The sequence below is a fragment of the Fusarium proliferatum genome, assembly GCF_900067095.1.
Source record: "Fusarium proliferatum ET1 genome assembly, contig: FPRO_scaffold002, whole genome shotgun sequence".
Classification (NCBI taxonomy): domain Eukaryota; kingdom Fungi; phylum Ascomycota; class Sordariomycetes; order Hypocreales; family Nectriaceae; genus Fusarium; species Fusarium proliferatum.
In genome coordinates, this window is record NW_022194791.1 from 4,776,732 (window position 1) to 4,801,187 (window position 24,456).

Sequence of the window (24,456 nt, forward strand, 5' to 3'; positions counted from 1 at the left end):
TATAATAACCCCTCGAAGCCCCTCTGCTGGGGTTTGTGGGTGATGACTCCAGACTTCTCTAATAACTCTCATATCAAGGGACCTTGTCGATCAACTGTGTTGAGCCTTGAGGCGTGCTTACCCCTGCTCTCCCTTGTCCTGCGTCATCTCCAAAAATGTGACTTCATCCGTACGTGCGCATTATTACATTCTATCCATACATCGATTCAAATCCCCAAATGCCCGATCTCACACATGGCATTGAGCTTCCTTACTTGCTTCGACGTCCACAACTCGTTCCGCCTCCATATGTCCTCTGCCGTTTCTCGGTATCCGCCCGCATTTGGGCGATCAGATCGGCCCCGTTGAGATCGGAATCGGAATCTTCGGAGTCACTCTCAGCGTCTGTATCCCCCGGAATAAGAAATGCATCCACGCCTTTGAGCTGCGTCTTCTTCCTCTCTCGTCGCCTCGCTTTCTTTAGGGCGGCCTTGTTTTTGTTCCGCCGTCTGATTTCCTGGTTCTGCATGGCCTCGTCAACAAACGTATCGAGAGCCTTTTTCTTTGCTGTAAAAAGCGGAATCGGCGAGCCTGCAAGTCTTGAAAACTTCATCGTAAGGTTGTACCAAAAGTTGCTGTATTGCCTGCTGGTCTTGATTCCCCTATGTTCTAGTTCCGCTGCTACGGCTTGTGATTCGCGCTCAGTCAGGGACGCCGGCGTGCTCCAGTCGATTTCCCAGTTGTACTTTTGATTGGACTTATTGCTTGTATCGTGATTGAAGCCTTGCCTAGCGGCGATTTTCTTCTTGAACAAAGCAACTGTGGGCTTGATGGCGTGTTCTGAAACGCCATCACGGATAATCGGGGGCTTGATTTCCTTCTCAGAAGGCTTGATCCAGTGCTTGTTGGTTCCTGGCTCCAACTGTTGCTCCTGGAGCTTCTTCTCAATTTCATCTTCAGACTCTGCTATGTCTGTCGTGTCGTTAACGCGGGGAGGTCGCTTTGCGACAATCTTCGTAGGTGTTTCTTGTCTTGAGGCTGCGTCGCTCGCGGCAGTGTCATCGGGGATAGATGGTAAAAGCATGAAATCTTTTTCTGGTATTGTTGTAAGTATATACATCTTGACACAAGACATGTAACCTACTTTGCTTAAGCCATCGAGCTTCCTTTGGAAGTGTCGGTGTCCCGTTCTTGGGCAGGAGTCTCGGCAATGTCATCGCCTTGGGCACAATAGCCCGGTGAGGAGGTGTTGAGTAAAGCTTCTTCTTGAAAGAGCTGACCTTGGCGGCAGTCCCATTCTATGAGACTCTGCGCTCAGAAGGCCGGACAGCCTTGGCTTGCTCTTTGCTCTGCTGTATTCGTTCTGTAGGTGATGAAGCGGCATATTCGTCTCCAGAAAGGGGAGAAATATCCGGGAATGGAGAGTACACACTCTCGTTGTCACTCGTACGACCTCGTCCACCCGAGCCCCTAAGGATACTCTTCAAGCCGAGGAGCGAATCCCGATGGTGAGGTCGGAACGGCGATGGTGTACCTGGAGTGTGGGTCTGCATGAGCTTCTCACCACTATAAACTGGCTGAAGCTCATAGATCGATGGTGAAAGACCCTTCTCATTTTTGATCGGAGTGGAGAGATTATTCTTCGAACTGCCGAGCCCGTTTCTCAAAACCTTATCGGCCGGATCAAATGTGGCCTCCTTCTCAAGTGTTGTTGAGACAGCTTTCGGAGAGACATCTTCTTGTGGTAGCTGATATGATACAGGTGGCGATGATCCAACATTTCCATTCTCTTCCGCCTCGTGGGTATTGGCGTCATGAGACACCTCATCATAACTAAGGTCAGGAAAGCCTTGGAAGTCCTCCTCACCGTCTTCGTATTCCTCTTCATTGTCTTCTTCGGGATGCGACTCGTATTGCTTCAGAGCAGAAATGTTCATGGGACTTGAGTGACTTTCCCTTTTGATGTTCTTGATGTCCTCTTCATCGAAGTCTTCTTCGTCGTCTGAGGAATGACCATACATTGAGCTGTTCTCTTGCTTGATATGGTGCATGTCTCCATCGTGGGATTCCTCATTACTGCTGCCTTCGTCATCGTCGGAGTTGTATTGTTCAATGCTCTCTTTCTTGATGGATTTCATGTCACCATCGTGAGCTTCCATCTTGATTTTCTTCGCTGCGGTATCATCGTGCTGATATTCAGGCGCAGTAGAAAACGGTACTTCGTGGTCGGGAGACGGGCAATTGCTGCTGGAGATCGAATGTGCTTTCTTCGTCGACTGGCGATCAAGCCAATCCAACAAAGGACCCGTGATGCCCGGCGAGGGGGACCTCTGTTCATGGACAGGGACGGTCTCCTGGGGGGCAGCAAGAGGGTTGTCAGTGTTGCTGCTGCTGATATGCTCAGTAGCAGTGGCTTGGGGATTCTGGACGTCGAGACTATGCTCGACTGGTGTTGGCAGGGTTGGCTTGGCCAGAATCGGAGTCTCTTCGTCTGAGAAATCAGAACTATCGGAGGGCTCCTGAGTAAGATCGATGTGCAAAGTTTTGCATGGTGTGGTGTCGCGTGCAACAGCTGACTTGGCAGGTGTAGGCCGCTTTGCAACAGAGGGAGACTGGGTCTTGCGCTGAGCTGCAACCTTTTGTTGCTTAGCAGAGTTCTCGGTCTTGATGTTTTTGTCGGCTGTGGCGCGATGTTTCGCAGCCTTTCGCCTTGGGGACACCGCAACCTTGACGACCTCGCAGTCTGAGGCGGATTGATCTTCGTCGTCTGCATCGATCGATACAGGGGTATCGATTGAGTCGCCAACTCGTCGTCGCTTGACGTTGGCTTTCCGTTGTTCGAGTTGATTGCGCTTTTGCGGTGCAACCTGAGCCGTTTCACTGTTGTGATCCGACTCATGCTCAACTTGGGCTGCATTCTCATTCTGACTGGATTTAGGAAGGATGTGAGCTGGCGGGACAGAAGTACTTCGACTTGGGCCTGCAGCGCTCGAGGTGAGGTTGGGCAAGGGTGCTTGGGGAGGTACAGAAGCAGCCTGTCGCTGTCTAGCTGCTGGTTTCTTGTTCTGCCTTGCCAATGCTGTGCCTTTTGTGAGAACAGAGGCTTTGATGCAGGCATAGCCTCGGTTGATAGCCTCTTGCTGATCAGTCTTTTGCTTCTTGGTAGGTCGAGCTCGTGGGCTGGGTGCGACAAGTTTGCGCTTTGGGGACGGCTGGACTTTTTCGATCACACAGTCTGAATCAGAGCTCTCTCCAGATGAAATATCAAATGGTGTATTCGGCGAGTTTGCTTGAATTAGTTGACTTGTTCGTTGTGGAGTTTGCTGGCTTTGACTACTCGTCGCGGCTCGTTTTTTAGGAGGAGTTTCGGGAACACGTTCATTGCGTCCCTCCAGGCGTCGCTTCTTAGTGATTTGGGGAGATGACATGTTTTTGGAGATTGTAGAGGGAATAGAGGGCTGTAAAGATGCCGCACGGGGCACCAAGGTTGATGCCTGCGATCTCTGCCTCTTGGGCTTCTGGCTTGGCTTGGGCATGGTTTGTTGTGACTCTGCTCGGCTTGAGTTGGGGGAACCCGACTGGCTACCGGCTTTCGCGGCTTTTGCTGGCGATAGCTTGTTGCGTTTTTTGAGGCGCTCTTTGGGTTGTTGAGAGGATGGTGAAGATGAAAAGAAGTCGACGATCTTGGACTGCTCTATTGTTTGGCGATATCACTCCAAGAGCAAAGAATCCTGCCACGAGAAACAATCTGCCAGAGCAATAAGCTATGGTGATTGTGCGAGTGAAGTATTGTGATTCCTGATATATAAAAGACTTTCAGAAGAAAATATTAAAGCAGCGTAGCTTTACGACCTTTGAGGTGATGATGATGCTAGAGTTGAAGTCTTTTGCAAGAGCGTGATGATGCGAGCGCAAAGAGTGAATGTGATAACTTGAGCATAAAGAGTGACGAGAAGAATTATCATAAGAATGCAAAGGGAATTGCCATTCAATAAACACAACAATAGAGGCGAGCGACAAATAAGGCGCGCCAGTGTTTGTCAGTGTCAACGGCCAAGGCAGTGTCAAACAAGGAGTCGCGTGCTGCTGGCACTGGCACGACACTGCTCATTCAAAGCACATGTTTATGGTAAAGTAATTGTTCGTCATAAGGCAAGGCTCATTCACGATGGTCCTTTTTTCCATTTTTCCAGCATCTATGGTATCATTACAGATCATCATGGTCTATGCACATTGACTCGTCCTCACCAGCTACCTAAGCCAGCCTTACATGCGCTCTCGTCGACGAGGAGCTGCCCGGATGATATCGTCCACTCGAAGAAGGAGCTGGTCGATAATGTTAGAAACCTTTTCGCAAAAGTCTTTGGATAAGTGCTTACCTCTGCGGCTTCGCTGGCCGAAGACACCACAGCCTTCTTCAACTTGTAACTCTCGATAACGCCGAGATCTCGCATATCAGTAATACCACCACCAGGGGTCATCAGGTCCAGGCCGTAAGTGGTAAGACCATCGTAGAGAGCCTTGCGTAATCTGGCAACAAGGTCACCAGAGTCGAGACCAGCATTGTCGGCAAGGATAGTGGGAAGTTGTCGAAGAGCGATGGCAAAGCTGGAGACAGCCAGTTGTCGCTTACCCTCAACCCGGGTAGCAGCGCCCTCAACCGCCTTGGCCATAAGCATCTCGGCACAACCACCGCCAAGGGTGGTTCGGGGTTCCTTGACAGTCTGTGACAGAACAGCAAGGGCATCGTGCAGACTTCGCTCGGCCTCATCAAGGAGCTGTTCTGTGGCACCTCGAAGGACAATTGTGCAAGCTTCACCACCAGCCACACCAGAAAACTTGATGAGAGTATCTTCTCCAATAATAACCTCCTCGATAACGTCGCAGTGGCCAAGCTTGACTTGATCGGGGTGGTCAAAGGTCGAGGCAATCTCACCGCCTGTGACCAGGGCAAGACGCTCAATACCGTCGAAGTCAGCATGCTCAATTGACATGATGCCGGCATCAGTGAACAGCTGCTCAGGCCAGTTGTAAATTAGCTGTCGGTTGATGAAGCAGTTGATGCCATGTGCCTTGATCTTCTCAACCTTGGCCTTCATCTTCTCCTTCTCGGCCTTCTCAAGCTCAGCAAGCTTGCTTGTTGAGCCAACCTTGACACGGGCACCAAAGATCTTGACCTTGTCGGTGTCCATGGAGGTGTTGGCCACCAGAATCTTGGCCTTCTCTAGTCGCTTGGGCTGGTTGACACCAATCTTCTTATCGAGAATGAAACCTTCGTCGAGGTAGGAGTCACTGAGTTTGCCTCCGGCCTTCTTGATGATTCGGATGTGGTTGAGGTCGGATGTCTTGAGTCGGAGGACGGCATCAACAGCCAATTCGGCGAACTGTTTGCGGTCCTGGGCCAGGACCTTGGAGCTGAGTGTTGTTCGGGCAATGGCGAGCAGATCTTGTCGGAAGGCCTCAGGGTTCTTGCTGTGATCAACGGCCGATCCTTCCAACGCCTTCAGCGCAGCCTGGCTGGCTATCCGGTAGCCCTCAATGATAGTCTGGGGGTGGATCTTCTTGTCGACCAGCTTCTCCGCCTCTCTCAATAGCTCGGCAGCGAGAACAGCAACGGAGGTGGTACCGTCACCGACTTCGTCATCTTGGACCTTCGAAATGTTGACCAGAACCTTTGCGGCGGCGTTATCGAGGGCGATCGACTTGAGGATTGTGGCACCGTCGTTGGTAACCATGATTTCGGCGGTGGAGCTAGCATCATGTTAAAAGGGGGGTTGTCGAGACCGCAAGATGGGCGCAACGTACGCTGACTGGAGAATCTTGTCCATACCCTTAGGACCAAGGGTGCTCTTTACGAGGTCACCGACGGCGATGGCACCGACAAAGGCAGAGAGACGAGCATTCTCACCCTTTTCCTCAGTAGTGCCCTCCTCAAAAATTTGGGTTGGTTGGAAAGACTAGGAGGGGCATGTTAGCATACGGTATACTCGACATGAGAAGATGAAGTGTTTCAACAAGCATTCTTCATCAAAAGAGGAAACATACCATGATGGGCTAACAATGCGACTTTGTACACGGCGAAACCTATGAAAACGTAAAAGGTTATCGTCGTCGTCAACGTCAATATGCTTCAGCCTTGGGGTAGACGTTGCAGCCTTTTTTTCTGGAGCTCCCATCCAGCTTAGCAACCGCAGCCCCTCCACTCCCAGGGGCCAACAAAGCCCACACGTGATTTGCCCCGCGGTGAGAGCCTCGAGCTTCGGGCCAGTATTATCATTTCTCCGCATCACGCACACTTTCGTTGGAAAGTGAAGCAGAACACCAAATTTGTGCTGAACTAGGTTGGCCACCGCAACATCAAGACTCCGCACGTTCCCGAGCGACATTCTGCGCCGTTCTAGACAAGCCTTTGCGTGTCTTCCAGAGGTCATATCTCCCGCGCGCAAAAAGGCCTTTTTCGCAAACCTGTGCTCGGTAGCCGAACCCTCCCAAACCCTCGAAAAAAACCGTACAGAAACGACTGAGAGCGGGGCATTTTTTCTTGCACCCCTCCAACAACCAAATATCGCCCATCATGGCGCCCTCTTTCGACCACCTCCGCGAGGCCGACCTTGACGATGACGAGTTCAACGACGATGATATTGATATCTCCGATCTGCGAGAACGATTCGAGGTTTCGCTGGAGCAAGGCTATGACAGCTTCGTGGTTATCGATGGCCTGCCTCAAGTCACAGAGGAGCAGAAGCCCAAGCTTGTCAAGTTCTTGTTGAAGAAGCTCAACACAGTCGGCAAGACACGCGAGGACTTGATACATATGCCCATGGGTGACGATGGAAAGTCTTTTCGGTAGGTGCCATGCTTGGAACCAAAGATGCATCGAACTTGGAGCTGATCCCGTTTTTTAAAGATTCGCCTTTGTCGAATACGGTTCGCCCGCTGAGGCTGCTGCCGCCACTCGCGAGCTCGACCTCACCCCCCTCGACAAGAAGCACATTCTCCGCGTCAACAAGTTCACCGACATCGAGCGATATGGACGAGAAGGCCGTATCGACGAGACCTACCAACCCCCTCACATCGACGAGTTCACCGAGAAGGAGCATCTGCGATGGTTCCTCAAGGATCCCTCAGGCCGTGGCCGAGACCAGTTCGTTATGTACAAGGGCGAGAGCGTCGGCGTCTACTGGAACAACGAGAAGGATCAGCCTGAGAACATCGTTGAGCGACAGCACTGGACTGAGACATTTGTCCAGTGGTCTCCTCTCGGCACATACCTCACCTCTGTCCATGCCCAGGGTGTCCAGCTTTGGGGCGGTCCTTCATGGACACGACAGGCCCGATTCGCTCACCCCTTCGTGAACCTGGTCGCTTTCTCTCCTGGCGAGAAGTACATCGTCACCTGGTCTAACCGCCCTATCTCCATCCCCGATGAGGGCCACCCCGCCCTTTCGATCGACGACCATGGCAAGAACTACGTGATCTGGGACATCGCTACCGCTAAACCTCTGCGATCTTTCGCCAACCTTGAACCCCCCAAGGTGGAGGATGGCAAGCCTCCGCCTAAGATGCAGTGGCCTGCCTTCAAGTGGTCTGCTGACGACAAGTACGTTGCCCGTCTGAACCCCGGCCAGTCCATCTCCGTATACGAACTCCCCCGCATGAACCTTCTCGACAAGACTTCCATCAAGATCGAGGGTGTTGTGGACTTTGACTGGGCTCCTGCTACCCCCAAGCGCGATGGTGTCAAGGACTACGAGCAGCTCTTCTGCTACTGGACTCCTGAAATCGGCAGCAACCCCGCCAAGGTCGGCTTGATGAGTGTTCCCTCAAAACAGGTCGTTCGATCCCTGAACCTCTTCAGCGTTAGCGACGCTAAGCTTCACTGGCAATCCGAGGCTGCCTACATTTGTGTCAAGGTCGATAGACACTCCAAGTCGAAGAAGTCTCAAGCAACCACACTCGAGATTTTCCGTGTCAAGGAGAAGGGTGTCCCTGTTGAGGTCGTTGACACTATTAAGGATACCGTTATCAACTTTGCCTGGGAGCCCAAGGGTGACAGGTTTGCCATTATCTCCACAACCGAGCCCGTGGGCGTTACTGCTGTCCCTCCCAAGACTGCAGTTTCCTTCTTCTGCCCTGAGAAGGCCAAGAAGGGCCAACAAGTGGGTAACTTCAAGCACCTTCGAACGCTTGACAAGAAGAACAGCAACGCCATCTACTGGTCACCCCGCGGTCGCTTTGTTGTCATTGCCACCATTGCCAACCAACAGAGTTCCGATCTTGACTTCTTCGACCTTGATTTCGAGGGCGAGAAGCCCGAGTCCGACAAGGACCTTACCGCCAACCTCCAGGCTATGAACACCGCCGACCACTACGGTGTCACAGATGTTGAGTGGGACCCTTCAGGCCGATTCGTCGCCTCGTGGGCTTCTGCTTGGAAGCACTCGGTATGTTCCATCTGTCAAATTAATGATAATAATATTCATACTAACCTGATCTAGATGGAAAACGGCTACCACATTTACGATTTCAAGGGTGAGGCTCTACGAGAAGAGCCCATTGAGAAGTTCAAGCAGTTCTCATGGCGCCCTCGGCCCGCGACTCTGCTCACCAAGGAGGAACAGAAGGCTGTGCGCAAGAACCTTCGAGAATACAGCCGCGTCTTTGAGCAAGAAGATGCTGACCGTGGTGCGTCCGCTGACTTGGCTGTGGTCGAGGCTCGTCGACACATGCTCGAGGAGTGGTACAACTGGCGCGAGTCCGTCGAGGGCGAGATTCTGGAAGAGCGCGAAGCTCTTGGCCTACCAAAGGATCCCCATGCTCCTCTGCTAGAGGCCTACACAAAGTCTCTCGAGGGCTTAACATCAGAGGCGGATCGGGTGATTGAGGAGATTGTGGAGGAGGTTATTGAGGAGAGTGAGGAGATCCTCGCATAGACGTCTTCACTGCATTTGCATGGGAGTGATTTGCTTGTATCTCGGTAGAAAAACTGGTCAGGGCGAGGGGTCACGTAATGAAATTCTTTGTCATGTTCACACGAAAGATAGGTCCAGTTGCTTGGGCTTTCTAAAAGCATTTTTCGGAGTATTCTCTGTTCATACACATCACTTGCTCATCATTGGTTGCTAAGTGATACAACAGGTAGTTGTCTTGGTGACACATCTGTTGCTCAACACGTTCATCTCAATCACTTGTCCATTTACCAAGCAAAACAGCATCTTCTGGCCCAAGACATGAGCTGAAAGTCTTGGCTTTTCCGAAAGGTCAATGTTTTCAACTCGGGCCCTCGATAACTAAGTTGTTTGTTCCAGCATCTACCCTGCCAGCCCAAGGCAACTCGTTTTCATATTCGGATGATTGCCAAGAGAACATGAGAAGTTGCCTCGGCACTTTCATATATTCTGAGAATCTCTTGATGTCTCTGCTGCCCTTTATATTCGCTTTCGTACAATCAGCACCTCCCTGATGTTCAGCCTCTCCTCTCGGCGATATCCTCGATGTGTTTGATGCCAAGATATTACACAAGCAAATCTGCCGTCCGAAAGCCATGCCATGAACCGTGATATCCGTCGCATCCATCTTGGCGAGGACTACGGAACGGCACAAGGTCTCGGGTGATTGTCGCACACAGCCTGCCCAAATCGATATGCAACCACTAAGGACCATATATTTCCGCCACTTCATATTAAATGTCCTCAGAATAATACATGTAAAGCTCAATTATTGAAACTTCCACGTGTGAGCTGATGCCAGTCACACCTAATAAAGGGGTAGACCTCCGTGATTTGGGATATTTAATCTGTCAAGTAGTCTGCTTGCGACCGGCTCAGCAGTCCAAAACCAATCTCTCCGTATTAGCCGTACCTTATATCAGATCGCTTCTACGATATCGCATCTTCAGATAGTAACCGATTCTTTCTCGAGCGAATACGATTTCATATTCACCCGTGTCATCATTAACTCAAATTCCTGTACGAACCATTGCTCAGTTCTCCTTGCATGATGCGCAACGCCCTCCTCATTCTCAGTGGCATTACCACCATAGCCACAACATATGCTTCGCCAGTAGCTTCGTCAACGACTCCTCTAGTCACTTCACCTGTCGCCACACCAATACCTGATCCAGTTGCGCCTCCCGTTTTCGCGGCTCTGACAACTCCCGAGGATATACACGCAGTCATTCGGGAGGTCAACAGTTTAGCATCTGACATGTATTTTACTGCTAGTAATATCGGAGGAGGTGGTGTAGAAGTCGAAATCATCGGGGTATTACACGTTTTGCCTTATTCACTTGACTTTTACTGACCTTCTGGAAGAATACATACCTCCGATGTCGAGATATGATTGAGGGGGTCCAGCAGGCGTTCGACAAGGTCGGTGATCGACCCCAAACCCCTTTCTCGTATGAGAATCAAAAGGGTATTTGCTCCATTTTCGACTCGGTACGCAACATATCTGCAGTGCTCGCTGGGAGACATGATAGATAGTTTTCAGCGACTCTTGATCGACTTGTACTAACATTCCTCTCCAGTTCGGCATGGACCAATCAAAGCTCATTACAATGTTGGTGAGATATCTACAGAGTATAGCGAGGGACGGCTTTATCGACCACTTTGGGGATTGCTTCAATCGACTTCAACCTGCACTAAGCATGTTTATTGAGGAACTCACCTTCTATGCGCCTGACTGTGAGTTTGCGATGCTGAGGAGAAAGGACCAGCTTGAGGTTGGGCTGAGTAGTGCATTGGGAAGGGTGCTGGACTATCGGGAGGGACATGCCCCAGACAACATTCCTTTGTCGTTAGACTGAGGTCACCATCTTGGGTTTCTTCTTTTTAAAAAATTTATGACTTATCGACTTGCTCTTGATGGCTGCTGGGCTTCTCAGATCTCAGAGTCTGTGCGATTTGACGACCATCTCACTCGCCAATGCCAAAACACCAGTGTAAGTACTTTGTAGCCCAAGCAAAGTTGATGGTCACAATGGATACATGGATTACAACCCGTCACACTTTGATAAGGGAGTGAACCCTATCTGGGCACACAGGTGAAGAAATAATGCAGGGAGGTTATGCTATAATAACAAAACGGAATATATGAGACATTTGAGAGGAGCTATGATATCCGAGAGTTCAGGGTATAACCCGCGTAGAGCGGTCAAGAATCACAGGTCATTGAGATACTTACTTGGAACAATGCGCAGAACCACCATAATAGCCGACTTCTATTTTCTCTCCGCTATTCCCTGCTGTATCTGCCGTGATTGAAATTGCCAATTTAGAAATCGTAACAGACTCGAATATGTAATTGATGAATTACGCGTCGCGACGAGTTCAATTTGACAAACTCTGCTACCCTAGAGAAATTGGTTTATCATGGTCGTCAAGTTTCATCAAGGGAGGACCGGGGCAGAAGTCAGTGGGTCCCCGAAGCACAGACCATCCGATCCGGGGTGCACACAAGCGAAGCCCACAAAAAGAGAAAGTCAGAACAGGACAGTGTGAAGAGTCAATTCAGTTTGGTGATTGTCGTCACTGATACCAGAAGCTTTGAAACTGTACATAACTAATGAATTGCGATTGTCTATTGGAGGATAAAGCTTCTAGTATAACTCCTAATGGGAAATATAAGTACCACGTCTTCCTCTATTATCTAGTTCTCACAAGAATTATTTCCTCCCTGCATGGCCCTTTGATCCTCAATGACACAGCTTCAGCCTTCACATGCTTAACAATGCAAGGGAACCTCGATTCTACCACAGCTAGATATTGGAGATCGAGTTTTTACCAATACTATGGGACCAACAGCCAAGGGGAGGTAAGAAAACTCAAGGCCTCTCATCTAAGTTGATAAAAAGACTTAGGTATACTTAGTATATATTACCAAAGCTTTAGACCAGTTTATTTTGGCACCCTGACGCGACGTCAGAAGTTTTCTTGCTCCCCCGTGCTGTCTTACACCCGAGTCTTGGCCCTGGACCAACCACTCTGTGGCGGGACGGTCTGGATCGCCTACAGTAAGAATTCAATGGCAACACGGCCTTCATACCTGGCGCAAGCCATAACCCCTCTCCCCTCGACTGGTGCAATTCCTCGTCGGTCTCTGGCCTTCTGCAACGCCCGTGCCATGCTGGCTTGGCCGGCGCCCGCCCGTGTCAGCAATGACTGGAGGGTGAGAGAAAAAGAGAAAATCATCTCAATTCTACTCCCAAGCCATGTAATTCTATTATGAATTTAGATAAAATTTGTAAAGACTCATCATAAGTTTTGAAAGATAATAGGAGCTTAGGATAAAGAATACAAATTTTAGGATGAATTAGCATAAAATCATCATAACGTATACGATTCCTGTATTCGCATTTTTCTTACCCCCCGAGGGGAACTTCCAGGGCAGGGCAAACGAAAAGAAGGGGTCACTCGTAAAACCCGGGCTGGCTCCTACCCCAACCTTTCCTTCGTGTTCCATTTCCAACCTGTTCTTTCATTCCACCTAGAATCCTTTTATCAATATCTTTCATCAATACCGTTGTCAACTGCGTTGAAATCGGCTGCTTAGACTTTGACCCTCTACGCTCCCCTTCCTGCGCGCTCCCCTCCTGCCGCATCGGCTCCGCACCTTCCTACCTACGAACGAACGGTGGCGTGACGTGACTGCCCGACCAAGATATCGAATCTTGTCCCCTCCATGGCCTTTGCCGATTCACATTCGCCGCACTACGCTTCTCGTCATCTCTAATGGGTTCCATGTGATCAATCACATCGTAATCCTTGATCAAGATGCTGCGACGACCTCCGGGCGAGGGGCGTCGGGCCCTACAGCAACAGAGACTCTTCATCGCCTTTGCTATTATACTTCTTCCATGGCTACAGCTTGTTGATGCTCAGCAGCAGCATCGACCAGTTGAACCAGGTCTACCACAACTGCAGCGCCCCGGCGGCCGCAGTCAGCAGCTAGCCGATGATGCCGTCCATCAATGGGCCGCGACGCCCGTTGACGTGACCAAATCGGCTCGAGAGACTGTCAAGAATGTAAGGCGGGCTTCCGTTGCCAACCAACGACAGCGACAGCAGCAGAAGAACGAGCCTGCCCGTAAGAACCGGAAAAGAGAATACGAAAACGAAAACGAACATATAATTATCCCTGACGATGCGAGCGCCCTCGCAACTTTGGCTCCGGCTCAGTCCGTAGGAGCACCAAACCCTTCACGACGGTCCAGCAGCAGCAGCATTCCTGCTTCTGGACTTGCCTCGCCGCAGATTGCGCGGAGTCTGAAGGACTGGGAAGTGGAAGACTTTGTGCTTCTGGCGACCGTCGATGGAGACCTATACGCCAATGACCGAAGAACCGGAAAAGAGCGTTGGCATCTCGAAGTCGACCACCCTATGGTAGAGACCAAGCACCACCGTTCAGAAAGGTCCATTCTCGATGAAAATTATCACCAAGTCGACCATTATGTTTGGGCTGTTGAGCCTAACCGTGATGGTGGAATATACCTCTGGGCCCCCGACTCCAATCGTGGATTTGTCAAGACTGGCTTCACCATGAAGAAGCTTGTCGAAGAACTTGCTCCTTATGCCGACGAAAGCTCCCCCGTCGTCTATACAGGTGACAAGAAGACTACTATGATTACTCTTGATGCAGCCACCGGGAGAGTTTTAAAATGGTTCGGTGCTACAGGATCTCATGTAAACGAAGCCGAAAGCTGCGCACGCCCTGACACGTTGTACGACGAGAACAACCAGGAGTGTAGCTCTACTGGAACAATCACTCTGGGCAGAACCGAATATACTGTTGGTATCCAGCGTCGTGAGGACGGTCTTCCCATCGCTACCCTCAGGTATTCCGAGTGGAGCCCCAATAACTACGACAGCGACCTATTTCAACAGCACCAGTCCTCATTAGATAAAAAGTATATCACAAGCCAGCATGACGGCAAGGTCTACGCGTTCGACTACGCAAGGTCCGAAAAGGCAGAGCCGCTTTTCAGCGAACACTTCGCAGCACCTGTGGCCCGAGTCTTTGATGTATGCCGACCAGGAGATGCTACATCAGACAGTAATCCCGACCTTGTGGTTCTCCCTCAACCGCCAATGCCCCCACAAGATGAGACCCACGCCCGTATGCGCAGCAACAGTATCTTTCTCAATCAGACCCGGTCTGGGGATTGGTATGTCATGTCTGGACGATCATACCCTCTTATTATTCATGCCCCCATCGCTCAACTATCCCGCCCTGATTGGTGGGACATTGCTCCTTCGTGGGACACCATCAACCAAACCAAGCTCTCGAAAGTCCTGGTAGGCACACATTTTCTCGACACTGTCAACAACAGAGGTGGCACACACACGCCAAGCTTGCCTGCCGGTGCAATCGAGGGACCAGAAGTGTACGACGTATACGATGGCCATGATGATTTTGAGAATAATGACTCGAAAACCACGGACCTAACATTTTCGGATGAACCTACCTTGTTCGCCAACGTTAAAAGGGTGCATATAATGGCAGCCCAAAGCGTCAAGGATTTCATCACCAATCCCGTGGTCATCATCATATTTGTTTCGTTGCTTTATTTCAACAACAAGAATATCCGTCGTCACCTCCAGCGAGGGAAGCGAAGAGGTTTTTGGAACGAATTGCAAAATATACTGGGTTTTGTTGAGGCCCCTGTATACACGGAGCAACCGGATGAAGTCGATAGCAGCGACACTGACGGCCACGTGGACTACTTGGCCGGCCCAGTCAGCGACGAACCAAAGCCCGAGGCACTTGCAGACAATATTGAGGCGAAGGCCAAAGAATCCGTGGTCCCTGCCCCTGAATCATCCAATTTGGAGCCCGGAACATTACCCCAAACGCCTATCAAAGAGGTAGAGCTCAGCGACAGGGAAGCGACTCCGAAGCCTAAGAGGAAGACTCACGGCAAGAGGTCAGTTGATACTCCCGATACTCCTCAATCTCAACCTCAAACCAAGGCTACGGCCACAAATGAAAGTCAGGATGGCGGAGCTCCTGAAAAGAAGAAGAAGGCTCACAGAGGTAGACGCGGGGGTGTCAAACATCGCAAGGGTCGTGCTCAGGAAACCTCCCTATCTCGAGGCGATGATCCGGCTACGGCCACTGTCGAGGATGCGGTCAACAACGCGAAGAAGCTGGGCGAAAGGCCTAGCCTAGAGCCGGACGTAATGACCGTGCATGACGACATGCAGTCTGTGACAGGCTCGACGATTCGTATGGGAAACATCGAGGTGAACACAGATGAGCAATTGGGCACAGGAAGCAATGGCACTCTAGTCTTTGCTGGCAAATTCGACGGAAGAGCGGTCGCCGTCAAACGCATGTTGATTCAGTTTTATGACATCGCGTCCCAAGAGACAAGGCTATTGAGAGAGAGTGATGATCACCCGAATGGTAAGTTATTATACTACTGAAGAACAAACACTCTAACATTTCCAGTAATTCGTTACTACTCCCAACAGATCCGCGATGGATTTCTCTACATTGCCCTAGAGCGTTGCGCCGCTTCGTTAGCGGACGTGGTCGAAAAGCCCAACTATTTCCGGGACCTTGCCAACGCCGGCCGACACGATTTGCCAAACATCCTTTACCAGATCACCAACGGCATCAGCCACCTGCACGAACTCCGAATCGTACATCGTGACCTCAAGCCACAGAATATTTTGGTCAATATGGGCAAGGATGGCAAGCCTAGAATGCTAGTCTCTGATTTCGGACTTTGCAAGAAGCTGGAGGGCGGCCAATCATCCTTCGGCGCCACTACGGGTCGTGCCGCTGGAACGTCAGGCTGGCGTGCTCCTGAGCTTCTCCTCGACGACGACGCTCGAGAAGGTGCCATGATGGAGGCCAGCACCCAAAGCGGCTCTGGCTCGGTTTTGGTCGACGATAACATGATGCCCCGGCGCGCTACTCGTGCGATTGACATTTTCTCGCTTGGGCTGGTCTTCTTCTATGTTTTGACCAACGGATCGCATCCCTTTGATTGCGGCGATCGCTATATGCGAGAAGTCAACATTCGAAAAGGGCAGTATAACCTGGACCTTCTCGACTCTCTCGGCGACTTTGCCTACGAGGCTAAGGACCTTATCGCCTCTATGCTTGAAGCAGACCCCAAGAACCGTCCCAATGCCAAGGAAATCATGGCCCACCCCTTCTTCTGGTCCCCAAAGAAGAGGCTCGCATTCCTTTGCGACGTCTCGGACCACTTTGAAAAGGAACCGAGGGACCCTCCTTCGCCCGCCCTGGCCGAATTGGAGAGGCACGCAGGCGATGTGACGAGGAGTGACTTCTTGAAGGCCTTACCACGTGACTTCGTTGACTCCCTCGGGAAGCAACGCAAATACACTGGTAACCGGCTTCTTGACCTGCTTCGGGCCCTGCGGAATAAGAAAAATCACTATGAAGATATGCCTGAGGCACTCAAAAGAGCAGTTGGGCCCCTCCCTGAGGGATATCTCGCATTTTGGACCGTGAGGTTCCCTATGCTATTGCTGACCTGTTGGAATGTTGTGTGGAGCGTGCGGTGGGAAAGTTCGGACAGATTCCGCGAGTATTATGAGCCGGCGGCCGTGTAGGCTTATGATAATGTGATGATAGTACTTTTCATCAGAGGGAGTTTTGCGAAAAGATCGAAGATGGATTGATGAATTATATCAAGGGTCAAATCGTGGCAAACCCCGAGACCTTTATCCTAAGGGACGAAAATATTTAGGCAATTTAGTCTAAGTTTGGGAGAGTCTTTACTAATTTATTTTGGCATTCTCTTCTAAAGTCTTATGTTTTCTTGTTCCCTGAGGCAGCCTTCTCAGTTGCGCCGAGAGGATGGTAAAGCAATATAAAGCTGCATCCGAGATGACAGAGGATTTACCTACTAGGAGTAGAAAGAATGGTGACACTGACGTTTCTATCACACTCCTATCAACGAGATGGTCTGATTATAGATTCCTCGGCTTATGATGACGTATCCATGGTATTCCAAGGCTTATGATATGGTATTCGTCGTACTCCTAAACTTGTGATAATGTAGTTATAATACTCCTAAACATCGACTCATGTCATCCAGAATTGGGTACATTGCTATCGCTACGCCTAACCTCGTTCGCTACCTCAAGAGTCAAGACCTAATCACCCCAGTCGCTATGCCACTTCATATTCCCATTTCATGCCTGACATCCTCGGGATACTAACACCAGCAAATGGTACAAAATGACCTGTCAATATTTACACATGGACTCTATCAAAAAAAAAAAAATGATTTAACCCCATTGCACAAGGACCTTCTTGCCCTTCTTCCCACCCTTTTTCTTCCCACCAGCCTCGTCATCCTGGGCGGGCTCTTCACCACCTGGTGTATTCGAGCCGCTGCCGCCCCATTGGAAACCCGTTTCACGACTTCCATAGTCGCGTCGTACAGCCCGGCCGTTTCCGTAGCCAAAGATTGTAGTGGTAGGCTTTGGCGCTGTAGGAAGAGCAGGGAAAGCATCCTCGCCAGTGGGACGAGGAGCAGGGCGGGGACGGTTAAGGGTTGTGGATTGTGAGGATGAAGGTGTGGGGGTCGTCCAGTTGGAGCGAGAGGCAGAGGATGAAGAGTTGCCAGCTGAAGGAAGAGACGGGAATGCGTTAGAGGACGATGGAGGAGCACTGACAGCAGGACGAGCTGCCCACGACGAAGCTCCGCTCGAGGACACAGGTGCAGGGCCGCCGAGTCTTGTGCTGTTCTTGAGCTTCAAGACACGGTTCGAGTACTTCTGTGTCGCCTTTGCATTAGGAACTGCTGGGTTGGCAGATGCTGCATTGGCCCAACCACTTGAACTCGAGGTCGCGCCGTGCATGCCACTTAGTCCAGGCAAGCTAGGATAATCTTCATTGATGGCACGCCAGTCTTGCCAAGCTTTGCGGAGGGCATCCGCCTTGTTCTTGTCCTCATACAGATCCGCAACCTCTCGGACCATCGTGCCAAGAGCGTTTGAGGAAGTATCGGCGAAGAGAGTGAAGAAAGCATCGATGAGTTGAGGTGCTGTAAGTCCACCTTGGCGATATGAAGAGATGTGGTTCCGGAATGTTGCCATGCGCTGCGCATCGTTGCCGAGAAGGTTTGAGGCTCGTTCGACTACAGCACCGTGGCGAACAAGTCGGGCACGCTCTTCAGGGCTGAGGTTGGCAGGATCCGGGACAGTAGCAGACTCGATGGGATTAGCAAGGTTTGTCTGACTGGCCCGGGGAGTGTTTGATGAGCTACCACCACGAGACTGTGATGAGGCTTGAGCAGGCGTGGGTGAAGGCGCAGAGAGTGAACCACCAAACGTGCGGTTGGACACAGATTGCGCAGAATGGATGGCCATTTGCCGCTGGAAGGCAATCTCATCTCGCCGTAATGGCTGGGCGGAGCTCGCAGGAACCGGTTCCATATTAGGGTCGCGGCCTCTGTTTCCTCCTCTTCGCCCATCTCTGCCTCCCCGTCGTCCTTCTTCTCTCCCACTACCGCCCCCGCCTCTCTCTTGCTGGTATGGTGTCCGAATGTCGAATCCCGAGATGTTGACTACTCGCGCGTCTCGGCCTGTCGCTTTACCACCATGATCACTCAATTGATGAGCCTGCAAGTCCAGCTCCGACTCAAAGACTACAAATTTCTTTTCCAAACATTCTCGATCGCTGCAGAGGTAATGGTCCTTCTTGAAATGCTCTTCGAGTGCATTGTAGTCGAGGTAGTAGTGGGGATGTCGCGAGTCTCGCCTGTCACAGATAAAGCAGCGCTCATGCTTCATCCGGCAATGCTCGTACAGCTTGTCGTCGTCGTAAAACCGCTCTCCACAGAACCCACATAGGGGATGACCCTTGAAGCCTGTTTGGTCTGCGGCACCGGGCTTGTCGTCTCCATGACGCATGTGCTTCTCCAGTTCCTTATCCGCAAACAGCTCATGCTCATGTGTGAATACCCTCTTGTTACGAGTGCATAGATCGCACATACGCTTGCGGTGAACGGACTTGACATGGCGGTGCAAGTCAGGCCAGCCGAGGCCAGCGAAATCGCATGATGCGTCGGGGCAGTTGTATCGGAGGAGGAGAACGGTATCGCCCACAATATCCTCTTTTGTGTACTTGATTCCGATGTTGCTGTCGGTGGTTGTGATATCATTTTCTGAGTAATCCTCGAAACGTTTCTCGGGGTCGTCGGTAAAGATGACATAGGGAGCCGGGGTCTAGAACACTATTAGCGATAAAGCCCTTGCCAGGGGCACAGAGAAGAGAAACATACACGACAGTGAGCGCAGTCCTTTGTCTTATAAAGGGCTCTCATGCGCAGGCCGCAAATATGGCATGTCGTATGGTTACAAGGCGCAATAGAGTGGTGAGCGACTGGGTTCGCGCAGATGAAGCACACCTCGCCGTCGTCGTCGTCGGCAGCTTCAGCTGCTTTGCCTGCAGCCATGGCATGGGCTCTGGAAGCTGCAGCTGCGACATCTTGAGCCGCAGGGTTTGCGGGAACGCTGGGCACGTTGGAGTTGTTACCACCACGGCCACGCCGTTGGCCGCCGCCTCGTCGGTTCTGATTGCCCTTTCCTCGGCCTCGTCCTCTGTTGCGCTGACCCTCGCCTTGTGGTTGAGAATCGGAAGCTGTGGCTCCTGTATTGCCGTCTCCTTCCGGTGAAGCCATTTTGTGCTGTCCCGAGCTTCCAGAAGCGGGAATATTTGCGAATTCGGATAACTTAGAAGTGAAGGGGGCCAGAGCTATGATTATGTCGCTCGGTAGAGGGGTAGGCGCTTTATCGAAATCGAAAGCTGTCAAGTGCGCGAGTAAAACTACAAGTAAATGGAAAAAATGAGCGACCTTGTGGCGAAGCTGTACTGGTGCGCTATTATCTTATGAATGCAAAATGGTTATGGTTTTAAGGGAATTGCGAAGGCGAGATGATGATGTCGACCAGATTTTATTTAGGTTTCTTGAAATGGCGGGGCAGAACCTCTCAAACAGTGACGGAACTGCCCTGCTGTGTGGCACAAAGCCACTTCCAGCTGCATCTGTGGCTGAGTAATCTCACCCAAGACTCACAAGCATGGGGCGATGCTCAAATTGGGTCCTCTGATTGGCTCTGGAACCGTCATTCAATACTGGGAGTCACCGGCCAGAAAGATCCCAGCCTAGAGTGACAAAGACTCGCACTGGCGCATCTATTGACTCATTAAGGCTCATCAGAGCTATGCCTAGCGATAATACCTTAGCAAACCTTTTTTAATTAACAGGGTTTGCTGCACTTCACCTCCCATCGGCCATTAATTAGAGTCCCAATGTCCGCAAGCCGACATGCCTCAAGCTCACAACAAGTTAATAGAGCGCAAGGTATCTTGTTCAATATTTTACAGTTACAGTTGAGGCACCGCAGATGTTGAGTTAGTATAAAATAAGTCAAACTATAAGCCCCCCAATCACAAGCTCTCCAACCGTTACAAAATCGTTAATTTAAAGCCAAAATATTATGAACTGAAGAAAACAGTGATCACAAACCATAGCATCTAACAGAAATTCTATCAAGCCTGATAGTAGGGCTTGACCTGCTCTTCAGACCAATTCCAGAAGAACTCTGCCATACCTGTTCCACCTTCAGATTCGGACAAAGCACCCTTCTCAAGATCTGGACGGATCGGCATGAATCGACCCCATGGAACCACTTGAAAAGTGTCAGTAACTCCCTAGGCTCGGTTCAGTGGAGGAAAAAGAAAATGCTTACCCCAAATACCGGATTTATCGATTGTGATATCCTCAGAAAAGGCAGCAAATAGCTCTGTGTACGCGCCATAGATAGGAGCATAGGTGGTAATGGTTCTAGGATAGTACATATACCAGGGTGACGTGCGATCGAGTTCGCTTGACAGATTGCCAGGGTTTAGAGACTGGGTTCAATGTTAGTTTATGGGTCGCTTAGTTGTCATGCAGAACGTACTACGCTCACGATGCCATCATCTTTGAACCTCCTGGCGAACTCAGTGTTGTGGTAGAAGTTGCCGGCCTTGCTTGTTGCGTACTTGAACACCAGGTTTCGCGGCTCATGGTAATCGAGGTTATCACGCTCGAAACCATTCTTTGGTGAGAGAACATCTGCAGCTGAACTAGATACCCAGATCACGCGAACCGAATTCTTGGGCGCCGACTTCGCCGTCTTTTGAAGAAGAGGAGTGAGGTACTTGGTGAACAAGAAATGGCCAAGGCAATTGACTCCAAGCTGGAGCTCATACCCCTGCACAGTCTTGGACCCCTCTGGTGGTGTCATAACTCCGGCATTGTTGAACAGAATGTCGAGTCTACTCTCAGCTTCAAGGAGTGACTTGGCTGAAGTCCCAATTGTTGTTAGATCTGCAAGGTCGAGCTTGAGAAACTTGAGGATGCCCTTCGACTCAGGATGCTGCTTCTTGATGCCTTCAATGGCAGCCTCGCCCTTCTCTGTACTACGAGCAGCGACCCAGACAGTAGCATTCTTGCTGTAGAGGACCTGGGCAATCTCGCGACCGACTCCAGTGTTTGCCCCGGTGACAATGGTCACCTTTCCTGTGAGATCGGGAACATTTGTCTCTGTGAATTTGGGCTTGGGAGGGAATGCCTGGCTAAGGGCATCCAAAGGTCTCGCAGGCAGCGGCATGATGAAGGATGATGAAGAATTCGCCAATAACAGGGGGAATAACAAGCCTGGTAGAAGCTGGAAGGTAGAATCAATGACACAAAGATAACTTCCATGATCTCACAATCATGGGGTAGCAACCGGTAACGCGGGGCAATCGACTACCCGAAAACCGGAGCTGGAGTTTAAATCCGTGCTTTGAAGAGGATAGCATAATTCGAAGCTCTTGAAAGGCAGATATGAGATACAGATGTAACACATGAACAGCAGAGAAGCTGTATTTTGACTTACAAACATCAAGGTCTCACAAAAATGTGAGAGCACCCCATTTATGCAAGTGCTTACGCTGTTCGGGACCACTTGGGTGCAGCACGCATTGTGTGGCGTGTGGGGAGTACACATCGCAGGGAAGACAATCCAGTTTCAATCGGATGTAATCAATAATTCTTTTTTAAGAGGTGCATGCTTCAAGGTAGGTAGGTATTATCATCAAATGCCGTAGTTCTAGAGCAATCCCACCATCACATAGACCGAGTTCTGCAAGTAATATCTTCCCATTGCAGGTTAGTCTTTATCCCCACCATAATGTTCCTGAATCACCGCCCAAGCGGTACAAAAGAGACAATCTTGAGCCTTTTGGAATTCTTTGGGATTCATTATATAGCACCTAGCCCAATTGTCAATACTAGACAAGAAACACTTTACCGGTACGCCGCCGCGCGCCTAAACGCTGTCATCGAAACCTTGGCAGAAGGACTCTGCATTTCGCAGATGTAGTCTCTCTGCTGTTTATTCCTCGCCAACTGGGTAAAGATGGCTACCGATATCCTTGTTCATCCGAAACATGTCAACTCTTGCCTGTTTGAAGACTGCTTGCATCTTCTCGTCGCAAATGATTTGACGTTTGTCGTTCGGGTCTTGAAGGTCATTTGCTTTGATGTGTTCCCAGAGCTTCTTGACAACTTGAGGTCGCGAGAGCTAGAATTGTGTTAGTGTTGGCTCTGCGCAAGCATGCTGCACGTAATCGTCTAAATGCCAAGACTAGTTGTAAGACATAGAGCACATAGTCCGAATCAGGATAGAAGATGCATCCAGCCCTTTCAGACAATAACCTGGTCCCGCAAAGACATAGGCTGAATAGACAAAGCCATGGCCCAACCTCGCAAGAGATCTAGGACAAAGCTGTGTGTAGTACATAAAGAAATGATTCACATACCTGCGTCTCGCCAACAAGCTCAGAGAGGGTTTCGCTCAAGTTGAATGGTTTCTGGAAACCACCACCAGCCTTTCTCTTCTTGCCAACCTCACCATCAGCTGGTTCGAGGTCGCTATCATCGTCGGCTTTGACCTTCTTCGCACTTTTCTTGCGTGGCGCCGCCTTCTTCTTGGTAGGTTTTGCCTTGTCGCCCCCTCGAGTCTTGCGCCCTCTGGCCAAGCTGTTTTCCTGTGCCTGTAGTTGGGCCGCCAACTTGGCGTCCGCATCTTCAGCCGACGACGATCGCTTAACCTTCTTTCGTGAAGGTTCCGGGGTGGCGGATTGCTCGGTTTCGCCTACATCGGATGTACCGTTGGCCGCATAGTCGACAGTGGAGGGGGGTTCGATTCCGTTGTTGGCTCCGGATACGGCGTCGAACCGAGCTTCGATAAGTCGTTTGATGGCGTTCTAGTAAGTCAGCAGGGGGGAAAAATAGGCCAATGCCAAATAGAGCGGCGCGGCAATGCTTGTCTTGTTTGTCGGCATACCTTCTGCTCGCTCAGATCCTGGCCGCCGAGCTTGTTCTCTAACCCCTGCCGGATCTTCTTTCGTGAGATGGTCTCCAGGTCGGACGTCTCAAGGATGTCGTCAATGATAGCGGTATAGCGCTCGAGCTCTTCGGTAGTCACTATCGGTATATTGTGTTATTCAAGGTTCAGAGTCGCGATGAAGGGGTCTGTGCCAAGGGGTGGCAGGGCAACTTACAAGGGACGCTCATGATGATGATGTTGTTCGCAGCACGACCGCTCAGCTGTGTAGAGTTGTACAAAAAAAGGTCGGCAGGAGAAGCGGCTCGGTGGAAGCTACAAGACGAGAGAGGGTTCCAAACGGCGGGGGGTTATGCGCACACAAACAGCGACACCTGCAGCCGTCCGTCTGTGAAGAAGGATGATGGAATGCGATCGCGGCAATGGTGAAGAATGCGCCTTGGGTTGCCTGTATCAAAGCATGTCCCAAATTGATTGCGCGTGTGTGCTCTCGGTGATGAGACGATTGTTTCCTTGAGCCAACGCGGTCAAATATGCGTGATGGTTGGTCGCCCAGGTCCCGCGGTCGGTCGATTGCAGTGGACGAACCGCGGCATGAAACGATGAACAGTGAAGTAAATCGATAGAGTAGCCAAGGTGAATGTAGCTTACAACGAAGTGAATGGGAAATAAGGGGTTTCTAGAAAAAAAGTGATATTTGGATAGGCTTAATGAAGCTATCGCGGGCTTACGTCAATTTGTTGTGTATGGATGAAGTTAATGTTCACCCGCAACCTTGGAAGTCATGGAAAGCAAGCAAGCCACCGATCTCAGTCCGATGAGGCTGCTGAGGCTCTCGTTGCCGTGGCTGGTGACCAGGGGTTTGGCCAATGAACCTTGCGTAGCGTTAGGTCACCAACCCAAACGGGTAAGGTTTGAGACCTGAGACGGGAGGAAGCGTGCTTCATCCACATTGGCCCTTCCTATTGTGTTTTTTCATCGAGGTCACGTGGGGTATGCCTTTTTGTCTTTGGTGGTGTTTTCCCAGCTCTCTGGGTCCACTCCAGCGGTCTCGGTTCACGACTGGCTGCGTCTGAAGATGATGAGTTAACTAGGCCTCTGAGCTGGACTA

The 24,456-nt window shown here is 50.7% G+C and overlaps 8 protein-coding genes across 8 annotated transcripts; 3 read left to right on the plus strand and 5 right to left on the minus strand.

The window, feature by feature from the left end:
- Positions 1 to 250: 250 nt before the first annotated feature.
- FPRO_02191 (uncharacterized protein) lies at positions 251 to 3,515 on the minus strand (the record flags this gene model as incomplete). The annotated part of the gene is made up of 3 exons (XM_031227734.1): positions 251 to 1,074; positions 1,124 to 1,277; positions 1,308 to 3,515. 3 exons carry the CDS (start codon positions 3,513 to 3,515, stop codon positions 251 to 253), a joined length of 3,186 nt encoding a protein of 1,061 aa, XP_031078141.1.
- Positions 3,516 to 4,245: 730 nt separating this feature from the next.
- On the minus strand, positions 4,246 to 6,027 carry FPRO_02190 (putative CCT2-chaperonin of the TCP1 ring complex, cytosolic; the record flags this gene model as incomplete). The annotated part of the gene is made up of 4 exons (XM_031227735.1): positions 4,246 to 4,305; positions 4,359 to 5,730; positions 5,785 to 5,936; positions 6,025 to 6,027. The coding sequence occupies 4 exons, from the start codon at positions 6,025 to 6,027 to the stop codon at positions 4,246 to 4,248; spliced, it is 1,587 nt and encodes a 528-aa protein (XP_031078142.1).
- Positions 6,028 to 6,553: 526 nt separating this feature from the next.
- FPRO_02189 (uncharacterized protein) lies at positions 6,554 to 8,912 on the plus strand (the record flags this gene model as incomplete). The annotated part of the gene is made up of 3 exons (XM_031227736.1): positions 6,554 to 6,825; positions 6,887 to 8,423; positions 8,478 to 8,912. 3 exons carry the CDS (start codon positions 6,554 to 6,556, stop codon positions 8,910 to 8,912), a joined length of 2,244 nt encoding a protein of 747 aa, XP_031078143.1.
- A 1,066-nt stretch (positions 8,913 to 9,978) lies between these two features.
- On the plus strand, positions 9,979 to 10,786 carry FPRO_02188 (uncharacterized protein; the record flags this gene model as incomplete). The annotated part of the gene is made up of 3 exons (XM_031227737.1): positions 9,979 to 10,242; positions 10,293 to 10,418; positions 10,508 to 10,786. The coding sequence occupies 3 exons, from the start codon at positions 9,979 to 9,981 to the stop codon at positions 10,784 to 10,786; spliced, it is 669 nt and encodes a 222-aa protein (XP_031078144.1).
- A 1,966-nt stretch (positions 10,787 to 12,752) lies between these two features.
- Positions 12,753 to 16,565, plus strand: FPRO_02187 (putative IRE1-protein kinase; the record flags this gene model as incomplete). The annotated part of the gene is made up of 2 exons (XM_031227738.1): positions 12,753 to 15,384; positions 15,430 to 16,565. 2 exons carry the CDS (start codon positions 12,753 to 12,755, stop codon positions 16,563 to 16,565), a joined length of 3,768 nt encoding a protein of 1,255 aa, XP_031078145.1.
- Positions 16,566 to 17,246: 681 nt separating this feature from the next.
- FPRO_02186 (uncharacterized protein) lies at positions 17,247 to 19,645 on the minus strand (the record flags this gene model as incomplete). The annotated part of the gene is made up of 2 exons (XM_031227740.1): positions 17,247 to 19,190; positions 19,247 to 19,645. The coding sequence occupies 2 exons, from the start codon at positions 19,643 to 19,645 to the stop codon at positions 17,247 to 17,249; spliced, it is 2,343 nt and encodes a 780-aa protein (XP_031078146.1).
- An 872-nt stretch (positions 19,646 to 20,517) lies between these two features.
- FPRO_02185 (uncharacterized protein) lies at positions 20,518 to 21,623 on the minus strand (the record flags this gene model as incomplete). The annotated part of the gene is made up of 3 exons (XM_031227741.1): positions 20,518 to 20,657; positions 20,718 to 20,880; positions 20,931 to 21,623. The coding sequence occupies 3 exons, from the start codon at positions 21,621 to 21,623 to the stop codon at positions 20,518 to 20,520; spliced, it is 996 nt and encodes a 331-aa protein (XP_031078147.1).
- A 768-nt stretch (positions 21,624 to 22,391) lies between these two features.
- On the minus strand, positions 22,392 to 23,575 carry FPRO_02184 (putative UAF30-subunit of RNA polymerase I transcription factor; the record flags this gene model as incomplete). The annotated part of the gene is made up of 4 exons (XM_031227742.1): positions 22,392 to 22,580; positions 22,819 to 23,265; positions 23,346 to 23,485; positions 23,563 to 23,575. 4 exons carry the CDS (start codon positions 23,573 to 23,575, stop codon positions 22,392 to 22,394), a joined length of 789 nt encoding a protein of 262 aa, XP_031078148.1.
- Between the last annotated feature and the right edge of the window lie 881 nt (positions 23,576 to 24,456).